General features: G+C 38.4%; 1 protein-coding gene across 2 annotated transcripts; it reads left to right on the top strand.

The window, feature by feature from the left end:
- The first annotated feature begins 1,878 nt into the window (after positions 1-1,878).
- On the top strand, positions 1,879-7,229 carry LOC692598 (seroin 1). 2 transcript variants are annotated; one of them, NM_001043580.1, is given in 4 exon segments: positions 1,879-1,962; positions 3,587-3,626; positions 3,887-3,899; positions 6,601-7,222. In NM_001043580.1, coding segments are annotated over 4 exon segments (327 nt in total). In that variant the 5' UTR covers positions 1,879-1,910; the 3' UTR covers positions 6,823-7,222.
- The last annotated feature ends 4,585 nt before the right edge of the window (positions 7,230-11,814 follow it).

The following is an 11,814-nucleotide window of genomic DNA, read 5'->3' as shown; positions in this document are numbered from 1 at the left end:
GGACGTCTTATCCTTTAGGCCACGACTTTTCAAATGGAATAGAGTTTTCACGATAAAACAATCTTGAACTATGAACAAATTTAAATCAAGCAATTGTGAATATTAGCCTACAATAATAATGTATGATGACATGACAGATTAAAAATAATAACGTGTGAAAAAACCATAAACAAATGAATTATTCGTATTCAGATCCACTCTAGGTGATTTTATAAGTCGCTTCTCCGATTTTCATCAGTTTTAGGCATATTCAGAACTACTTTTACGACTGATCATCTATTTTATGACTATCATATGATCATATGTCATATGATCATCTATTTTACGGACCATGTTCTGTTGGTATACATTTTATTCTGGGCTTGGCGTATAGCCACTTTATACCCCTTCCATTATTACTTCTTTAGAATATTTTATTGCATCATCAATAATATTGATACAGTGGCATTAAATAAGCAAATAAATAAATACTTTGTTTTATCAGATTGTTCATAGTAAAATTATTATCAACACCCTGTGTAAATTATGCAGAAATTTTCTTTTTGTTCAACAAAACTGTTCCATTGTTTTTCATAATATGAATATGTGCTTTGTTTTATTGTATTATGTTAACCGTTATATACCTACAATGATGTGGCTAAGTGCGTCGTAATTATACTAATAGAAAAATATATTTAGTCATCACTTTTTTAACCCTTTTTTTATTTAGCTTAGATGGACAGACGATGGCAGGGCACGTTGGTCGTTCGGTGGTATCCTGAATCTTGCCACCAATCTTAATTCAATTACTGTATTTATTTATTGAATATATATACACATATATCGAGGGGTAAAGGCTATTTGGTTTAAGCGCGTATTTCGCTTAATACGCTAAATACGCTTAATACGCCAATCTTTGTAATTAAAGTTCCGTTTTATTTGGTATTAGCATAAACAATTCGATGTTTTTAATTGAACTTCAATTATGTGAACCACATACAAATAGCTGAAGAAGACTTTTAAGTCATGACATTTTTTCCAAATTCTAAACTTTAAACAGCTTTCCTGTAAAGTTTCAAAAATGTCGCCTATACGAAACTTTCACCTCCGACATTCACCCGTCGATATTATAGGTATATTCAATTGTATATTGATTAGTTTACTCCTACCACACTCATATCCAATATCCAATTATGTCACTATGCTGCGGTTCAAGTTCCTCAGGTAAATACTTTTTTTAAAAGAAATACACGCGTGTTCAAAAACGTGGTGGATCATGCTACTTTAGACTAACACGTACACTACCACCAACATCTGTAATTACTAGGACGTACCAACGCTTGCACGGGTGAGAACAAAAATTCTGCTTATTGCCACTCATGCCATCGTCGCCATTGTCGTTGATCGACGGTGAATTTAAAGCGGAAACAACGAAAGCAACTATTCCAACCGTACCTAGTATCAATTACGAAAGTAATACTCCGGGACTACTATGGTGCTCGGTGACAGGGAGAGCCCAAAAGTCGCGACTTTTAGCAAATGGTTCGATCCATTCGTCCATGACAATGACATTGTTGCCAAAGTAGATAATGATATGCAGAAACGCATACATACCCTGTCAACAGCGGAAAATTTTAACGACACCGAATGACTTCAAGAATACATAAAAAATTGTCACACGTCATTATTAATTGTTCTCGTGCGTATTTATTACATGATGATGAACGAGCATGGTCTCTTTTTCAATACAGTATCATTACAGTTTATTTTTCCGACGACGTTTAGAAGAAAAAGCATTCGTCACACTGTTTGAACAGCTTGTTTCATTACGAACAACAACTTATAAATAATACTTAAATCAGCAGTAGCCGTGTGTGGATTCAGTGCTTTACAGTTTGTTTCAAGAGTACTTTCCTTCCACTAGTCTGATAATGGCGTTTACGAAGTTTCTTTTTGTGATTACATTAATTACAATCGCGAGCGGTGAGTTCTCTTTTTCTTCAGTTTATGTTTCGATAACACTATTTTTCGTATTTAGGTTAATTCGATTATTTTTTTCGCCAAGCGATAAATCGACTTTACATTGCCTAATTATTAATTTCATCTAAATTCACAATGATATTCAACTGCTTATTACTAACTACTAATTTTAACAATACATGTCTAAATAAATTTTAAAAATTAAATTTGGGTTTATTCGTAACCAAATCGTATATAAAATATTTTTAATATTATATTTTATTTATTATTGAATAAATGAGTAACAGTTGACGACCGACCTGAATTTAAGTGTTTATTTACGTTCATAGACATTACGAGGTAAATGGCGTCTAAATGAGAGATGTGTTCAAAGTCTTACTTCTCATGTATAGCAACTGTCCCACCTTTGAAAACGGTTCACATATATATAGGCAAGATTGTGTTAGGATTGTTGCTTACAGTAATAAAACGAAACACTCGCATATCATTTAGCATTGACGTATCTTACATACACTTTGTATTTATGACCTGTGATTAGGTTTGTTTGATAAGTCACGTTCACTTCACTTATTCATATCTACATATTAATACGTGAAGCAAAAACTTTGTATCCCTTTTTACGAAAATTGCGCGGACGGAGGAGTATGAAATTTTCCACACTTATAGAGCATATAGAGAAGAAGTGCACAATGCTAATATTTTTTTAAAATAATGCATAAAAGATACATTAAATCAATAAAGAAAACATTACACACACTACATACCATGTATTTGACGCACACACGCATGCATACTATTTATTGTCAAACTTTTGTTCTTGACGTCTGTGGTCAAATTGAGAATAGAATAAATATTATTTGGTTTTATTACTATTTTTCTATAGTGTAGTCTTGGCGAAAATTATAACTTTGTAACTCACTTGACTGTAAACTGAAAATGCATTTAAAATCAAGATAGAAGAACATTTGATATAATTCTACCTCAGAAACATTAGAAATGATGTGATAGTGATCTTAAATTAAACTAAACGTTGGTATATGTCGACTTTTGTTTATTGTGCTAATTAACGGCTAGTTATAAATAGTTTTAGCTGTGTCTACGAATTGCGAAAACGTTAAACGCGAAAGTTACATAACATAATTTTATTTCGAAATACATATTATTATGTATATAAATAAAGTTGACCTGTCAATTTATAATAAAGTCAATAATTATGTAAAATGACATTCAAATTGAAGCATACGATACGCAAATATACATGTCGTATATATACAATGTATATGATGGAAATGAGAGAGGAGAAGAGAATGACAGACAATGACAGAGAAAAGGAAGATGGCGTAGACGATTAAAAATGAGCAAGGCGTAATAAAAGTGTTAATTAATTTTTAAATTATTAACATAACAGAAGGTTTTGGAACAGTAGAAGTTTTATTTTATTCGCTGCGATCCCTATTCTACATTTATTTAAAAATACTTTTACTGCTTAACTACGTTTATTATGACCAAGTACATTTCATGGTGTGTTTTCTATGGGCTCTAATAACCGCTTTATATTTGATCCGTCGTGAATTCATTGACTATTAGCAGATTTTTTAAATCTAATACAATAAATTTACATTTCTAGCTGGCTTTGTATGGGAGGACGATGACGATTTGTTCCCGGGGTGAGTTTTGACATTAACTTATTAAATTAAATAGTGCAAATTTGAAATTTAATTTCTCTGGATCTACTAGATAGTAAAATTGTTTTTTTTTTTTAAAGATATCTATTAAAAAAAATATTTTTGATAGCTCATCATCATTCTTAGCATCATTTTTGAAAATGAAAAGTTTCTTCCACTGAGTCCAGTTTTTTTGAAATATATTTGCTATATATTTGAAATATATTAGCTTCATTACTAATAATATTTTTATATTGTTCCAGATTTTCAGATGCGGTAAGACCCAATTTATAAACACAACACACTGTCTTTGCTGATGTACCCCTTCTTCCACAGATCCCAAAGGTTTCGCTATTCGATTCTGTGTTTTCTTTCGTTGGTCTCCCATTCTCATATCCTAAAAACATTAAAAACTTTAGACCACTCTCTGGGCAATCGTTTAGCGGCATCTAGGTGGACATCAGTGAAGAAAAGGGAAGTTTGGTTGCAAACATCAATGGGGAAGTTTTCGATAAAAAGAGTACGTATAAGTACCAACTAATACGTACTCTTCAATTTATAGAACATTCTAGACTATCTATCTTAATCTAGTTTATCTATTTTTTGTTGCTTCATCCCGAAATTATTTTTAGGAGTGCGAAGTCGTTATAATGATGTGAGTAGCATGCTGGATTTCTTGAACTCTAAATTAGATTTAGGTTTCAACAAATTTTGGACCTAAAATTTTAAGGCTTCGGACGTAATTTTAAGGTTTGAATATCTTTAGATTTCTCGTAATTAAAACTACATACTTCCTTTTTTTGCATAATTAATGAATAAATGGGAAGAGTTTGCATCTTTTTAGTAATATTCATTAGCTCCCTGATAATCAGCTAATTCAATGTTATGATTATTATAAGAAAATTTTATAACCACGATAGATAAAGTGTCTTAAAAGGTTCCAGCCACAGAGTAAATCGCGCTGCAAACTGAAACAATGACTAATATCAGGATATATATTTTTTATAAGTCGATAATATTCTGCTGACCGAGCATTCTATATATTTAGATATCTACTTTTTGTTGCTCCATTTCGATTACATTGGATTCCTTGAATTCTAGTCATTTGCTGGTCTTCAGTAAATATTGGAGTCAAAATCTTTTAAGCTTTGAATGCAACTTTTTAAATACGATTGAATAACAATTTGCAAACTTTTTCTCATTTTTTTTGGATTCTGTTACTTTCAGTTGGACATGAATCTGACTAATGTAAAAGATAGGTGTATTTAAATAAAAGTTTTCTGTTTGAGATCAAGGTCCATCTGGTGTTAAGGGGTTATCGGAGCGCATAGACGTGTCATTGCCCATACAGAGAAAGGCTCTTAATTCCTTTGGAATAATGACCATTTGTACCGAAACGTAGGGATTGCTTTACGACAGAAATGAACATGCCAGAGAGGTCTTACAAACCCGGTCGGACTTTTTTAAAACAGACAACTGTGAACACGATCACGCACGATCACCCTGTCTCAAATTAGGATTCCCTGTTTTATAGATACTAGAGACACATAAAGTATAAACATACTTCATATTATGAAACGTATAAAAGTATAGTATAGTATAGATAAATAATTTAAAAAAAACAACCAGGTTCATCACACGAATGTTTGCCCGGTGTGGAAATCTAACCCACGACCCTCGGCGCAACAGTTAGGGGCGCTAACCACTGCACTACTAAGTCATAAATAACATTAAATAAATAAATTAAATAAAACATAAATCACGAATCCGTTACTTAATTTATTTATAATATGAAAAACATGTAATAGTAGTTTATTGATTAAATTCCATGTATTGCAGCAATCATTATTATTGCAGCAATCGTTTTCCTCTCCTCTACTCCAGTGGTAGCGTACCAGACAAAAGATTTAGATTTAAGTAACAATTTTTATCCCACAGCACACACATCCACACACATTTCAATTTCATATTGTTTTATATTAATATCAATTGAAATCAATGGAATAAATTAATCATAAAACTTTAAGGTAATTAAGGTAATTGAAATGTTAAATAAATACGAACTATGTTGTAAAATACGTAATATAAAGTAAATAATATATTATATTATTGTAATATCAAATGCAATCAACACTAACAATGAACTTAAAACAAAACAAAAAAAAAAATATTAAAATAAAATAAAAATTTTTGAAAGTCGTCGTGGCCTAAAGGATATGCATTCGTATCGAGCGATGCACCGGTGTTTGAATCCCGCTGGCGGGTACCAATTTTTCTAATGAAATACGTACTCAACAAATGTTCACGATTGACTTCCACGGTGAAGGAATAACATCGTGCAATAAAAATCAAACCCGCAAAATTATAATTTGCGTAATTACTGGTGGTAGGACCTCTTGTGAGTCCGCACGGGTAGGTACCACCGCCCCGCCTATTTCTGCCGTGAAGCAGTAATGCGTTTCGGTTTGAAGGGTGGGGAAGCCGTTGTGACTATACTGAGACCCTAGAACTATATGTCAAGGTGTGTGGCGCATTTACGTTATAGATGTCTATGGGCTCCAGTAACCACTTAACATCAGGTGGGCTGTGAGTTCGTCCACACATCTAAGCAATAAAAAAAATAAAATAATAATAATAATACATAGTGATTAAATTATCATTGCAAAGTCAGAACGGCTTGTAATATCCAAACTGTTTAATATACATTAAAGTATCGGATTACTTATTATGTCACGACTTTTTCTAAGACATATTGGTAATAATATATTATATTAAATTAAGTAAATTAGATGAATTAGTAAATTCATAATTTTTTTAACCTTACTTGTTATGTTTAACACACTGACATTTCTACTGCTGCAGCTACGCTTCTATTAAAGTTTATTTTATAAAGTCATTACGAAACATTAATTATAATAGTAATTAATACAATTTAATTACGTTTTGTGAATATTAAAGTATATATTTTTTTCTACAGTTCAAGATGCCAGAGATGCCAGAGATAAAGTCTCTTGAATTTGATGATATTAAAACTCACGTCGCGGGAGATAACGAGCAATATACCGGAGAGTCTAAGTCGAGTTACAGTTCCTCATCCACGGTCAACGGCAAGACAGTGAGCAGCGGCGGAGTTAGCGAGTTGACAAATGACGGAAAAGCCGTCGAAGAAAAGGTCATGGAATACAAAGATGGCGATTAAATAAATCCAGCGATTATTCACGAATAAAAAAAATTAAGTCAAAAATATTATTTCACAAAAGGGGATTTTAAATTGTTAAAAATAAAACGTTAATGTTTTTCATCTCTGCATTGTATAGTCAAATTTACGTAATAGTTCTTTTTTTGTTCAAATTTGTGTTATTTTGTGACTGTTTGTGCGAAAATATAAATTTTTTTCATTCACAAGTTTTAGATGTGAAGAAAATTAAAGTTAAATCAAGTCATTAATTGTCTTTTTTCAAAACGGACATCATTATTTCAGCAGTACTTACGACCTTTGAGCCGTGTTAGTAAATTAGCTAAGGAATTCAAGAAATGTTATCTGCGTAGTTTTTACTATTAAAATTAAATTAAATATTATTAAATTAAAATTCTACAAACCGTCAATTTTATTTTATTTTATGATCCGTAGCGAAGTTTTTTAATTTATTGTGTCATTAAGCCATATTTTATAGTTTAGAAACTTAGTAACGTAGTATCTTATTCATAATTAAACGCTTATTGAAGGCATAAACTCCTATTAAAAAAAATCGCCATTTACGCCTATCGAAAATGAGAAGTTTTCAGAAGAATTATTGAAGATTATCTCTCCAACTCCTTTTTAATATACTATACTACTACGCTTCAGTAGTTTTAATTATTATTTTTGCTACGTACCATCAAGCTTTAGGATGAAATTCCCTGTACGGTGTTTCCTGAGGACTAAAACTTAACCTTCATTTCAAGTCCTCGTGGCCTAAAGGATAGGACGCATGCATTCGTATCTTGCGATGCAACTGTGTTCGAATCCCGCATGCGGGTCCTAATTTTTCTAATGAAATACGTACTTAACAAATGTTCACGATTGACTTCTACGGTGAAGGAATAACATCGTGTAATAAAAATCAAACCCGCAAAGTTATAATTTGCGTAATTACTGGTGGTAGGACCTCTTTCTTGTGAGTCCGCACGTGTAGTCCCGCCTATTTCTGTCATGAAGCAGTTATGCGTTTCGGTTTGAAGGGTGGGGCAGTCGTTGTAACTATACTTGAGACCTTAGAACTTATATCTCAAGGTACGTGGTGGCATTAACGTTGTAGATGTCTATGGGCTCCGGTAAACATTTAACACCAGGTGGGCTGTGAGGTCGTCCACCCACCTAAACAATAAAAAAATTAAAAAGCTTAAAAGCTCGTTATAAAAACACTGTCAAAACATTATATATACGTTTTATAGAGTTAAAACGCTTATTAATAGTCCGATCGATAAAGTTTAAGTATCCATGATTCGTAACCACATAGTTAGCGTTCAAAAAATGAGAATAAAACAACGTGGATTCCCTTTTGAATTAGTTTTGGTTGATAGTTGCAACTAGGGTTCCACTATTTGAAAAATAAAACCCGAGACAATGGTCGTTCGGTCATGGAAGACAATTGGAGTTCACCGTAAAAATACTGAAAAGTACGGCTTAAGCTCAGGCATGCCAAAGAATTAGAAATTGGTCATGTCATAACAAACAAAAAAATCAGTTGTCTGTAAAGTCGTTTTTTTTTTATGATTGAAAGATTACTGGTGGCCCGGAGGCCTTTCCAGTTTAACCAGGACACGTGGGCGAGCAAAGGCTCAGCAAGGAGAGGTGGGATTTGCTAGCAGCTACCCGAGCGCCTCCGAAGGAGACCTAACAGCTCAAGAGTAGCTGCTTCGCGAATGAATCTACTACCGGATCGGAATCGCGACCCGCTGAGAAGATCCGGCGAGAAACTCAGCGAGCTGATTCATGGGTTAGGTTGCACGGTCGTCGTGTAGGCCAACGTTCCTCACGAACCACGGAGCTCCGACGGCTAACCTGCAAAAGCGGGATTGTAAAGATTGGAGGGTGTCTATGTGTGCGGGCCGCGTGAGCGAACACCACACTCGCGTAAGTCATGACGGGCCTAATGCAAGTTTTGTAAAGTGTCACCTTGTTCCGAAGGGTCATTTTACTCCGTTTACAGATCATGGGGTAGAGTCTACCGAGAATAAACGCGGCACGGTCACGGACTGATTTTATATGCGGGCGGAATGTCATCGATGCATCCAGGGTAACGCCCAGGTACTTGACCTTCCTGGCCCAGGGTATGGGTTGTCTAAAGAGAGTAATCGGGGGTGTGAGATTCCTCCTCCTAATCCGGGAGGAAATCCGTGTGGAGCTTCCCCTCTGAAATAGCACCGCAGTACTTTTCGCTGGGTTGATGTCTATGCGCCATTTTTGGAACCACTGTCCTAGGGCTAGGGCTGCGCTCTGAAGCTTCTTCGCGATTAGGGACTTGTTTCTACTGGAGTAGTAAACAGTCGTGTCGTCGGCGAATAAAGCTAAATGGGTCGGCGGCGACCGGGGAATATCGTTAACGAATAAGCTAAATAGGAGGGGTGAGAGGACAGAGCCTTGCGGGACTCCAGCTGTGAGAGATCGTGGGGAGGAGCGGGTTCCCTCGACTCGATATCGAAAAGAGCGGTTCGACAAGAAGTCCCGTATGATGAGCACGAGACTATTCGGCACGCCCATGTTGAATAGTTTGAAAATCAAACCATTGTGCTAGACTTTGTCGAACGCTTTTGCGACGTCGAAGAAGAGAGCTCCCGTGTATAACGGTTTTGGTCGATTAAGCCCCACAAGAATGTGCTCCGTGAGGCGGTGCACCTGTTCAACGCATGAGTGATTTGTACGGAATCCGAATTGTTCATCGATGAGAATGGCCTTGGATGAGACGAAGTCTCTGAGGCGTTTGTAGAGCAGACGCTCATACAGTTTGCCTAGAGACATGAGGAGGCTAATCGGGCGGTAGCTCGTCGGATGATTTTTTGGTTTACCGGGTTTATGTATGCCGATAACGTCCGCTTCTTTCCACACCGCGGGAAAGATACAGTTCGCCATAGCGGCATTGAAAATAGATGCCAACATCACGATGAGTTGGACGGGTAGAAGTTTAATAACGCGGTTGGATATACCGTCGGAACCGGGAGCCTTGCGAGGACGTAGGTCTTTGATCAAGTCTTTAACTTCCATCGGGGTGACGGGGGTAACGCATCCGAGGGTGGCAAGGAGACTCTGCGTTCTACCTCACTGTCTACTAATTCTACATGAACAGGGTCCACGGATTGAGTGCTGGGCGTGCACTGGGTTTGCAATGTATCGGCCAGCAGCTCTGCTTTTTCGTCAGCATCGAACGCCGCGAGTCGGCCTGAGGGGCCTACGAGGGGGGGCATAGTTACTACCGTATCCGATTTGAGAGTACGAGCTAAGCGGTAGTAAGACCTTTGGGAGGGCGCGAGTCTTTCTAAGAAATCAGACCATCTGGCATCTCGGACTTCGGCGATGCGAGACTTTACGTCGCGTTGTAAGGCACGCATTCGAATACGATTTTCCGCGGTAGGATATCTGTCGTAGGCGCGTATCGAGGCGTTCTTGGCTCTAAGGAGTTCCCTAATATCGTCGGGCAACCCGAAGCGGTAAAGGAAGTCCTCCGCTACAACTTGTTTCGATGACCTATCTAATGTCGAGGTGATGTGTGACGTTAAGATGTCTATGGCTTCAGCGGTATCCTGACGAGACGGGGTAGAGTCCGGGCTAAACGGGAGCGATGGTGGATCAGATTCAGCCAGGCTAATGCCCAGTGTGTGCCAATCCACCACAGTCCTCGCGACAGGAACGGAATCGGGAGCGCGACCAAGCTTCATAACGACGGGACGGTGGTCTGAATCTAATTCTGAAACGACTTCGATCGAATGTAAGCGCAGAGTTACGTTTCTTAATAACGCTATGTCAAGTATATCCGGGCGATGTGCGATATTTAGCGGGTAGTGAGTTGGGGTTAGCGGAGCGACTATATCGAAGGCGAGATCATCGACTAACGCGTCAAGCCGCCTTCCATTCGGGGTTGTGGTGTGTGAGTTCCACCTGATGTGTTTACAATTTAGGTCGCCCGCCAGAATGACAGAGCTCCCCATGCCGAGCAGCGCCTCGATATCACTGCTTAGAACGATTTTATCCGGTGGAAGATAAACGGACGCGATAACGATCGGCGCGTGTCCCGTCAGTGAGATTCGGCACACTGATGCTTCGATATTAGCGAGCGCGGGAGGATCTTCTATAGTAAATGACGGTACCACCACCACGAGCAGAGAGCCTGTCGTTCCTGACCATGTTATAGTTCGCGATTTTAGGGTCACGGCGCGCGGGCTTAAGTAGGGTCTCCTGCACTAAAAATATATCAATTTGATGGTCACGCAAAAAGTCACAAACCTGATCACGTTGATTTGCGAGACCGTAAGCGTTAAAAAATCCTATCGTTACGGATAGGGGCTTTACTCTACTTATATACGCCATTGATTACCGGCGGAGTGAGGGGAGGACGTACGTATTTAATGACGCGTATACGTCGGCGTATTCTTGCACAACGGCGATAAAGTGTTGTGCGGTGGAGGCAGCGCGAATGGCGTCGCCCAAAGCGTTAACGCGCTCAAAGTTGATCGACTGAAAGAAGTCGATCGCTAAAGCGAGATTGTCGGACGCGGTCGGAGGGCAAGTCGCGGGAGACGGACGAGTCGCGGGGGCGGGACGAATCGCGGAGGAGGGAGTTGTAGCCGTGTTCATGTACGGCAGCGGTTTCGCCCAGGCCGAGACACTGGGCACCGGCGCCGGAACGAACGCTGGCTTAGCCTGCGACACAGAGGGTGCCGAGGCTTTGATGTCTGGGCCGGAAGCTCGGAGGCGGTTTTGGCGGGCGACGCGGCGATTTATTTTAGGGGCTCGGGGGCAACCACGGTAATTCGCGGGGTGACCCTGTGTTCGACACAGGACGCAGCTAGGCGGTTCCGTCGCGGTTTTTTGGTCGCGAGCGCAGAGGGCCGTGGCGTGATCGCCCAAACACTTAACACATCGGGGGCGCGCGTGACAGTTACGGGAAGAGTGCCCGTACAATTGACAGTTATGGCACTGGCTAGGAGTGCCTTT

This window comes from Bombyx mori, chromosome 5, assembly GCF_030269925.1.
Source record: "Bombyx mori chromosome 5, ASM3026992v2".
Lineage (NCBI taxonomy): Eukaryota > Metazoa > Arthropoda > Insecta > Lepidoptera > Bombycidae > Bombyx > Bombyx mori.
This window is presented reverse-complemented; position numbering and strand designations above follow the sequence as displayed.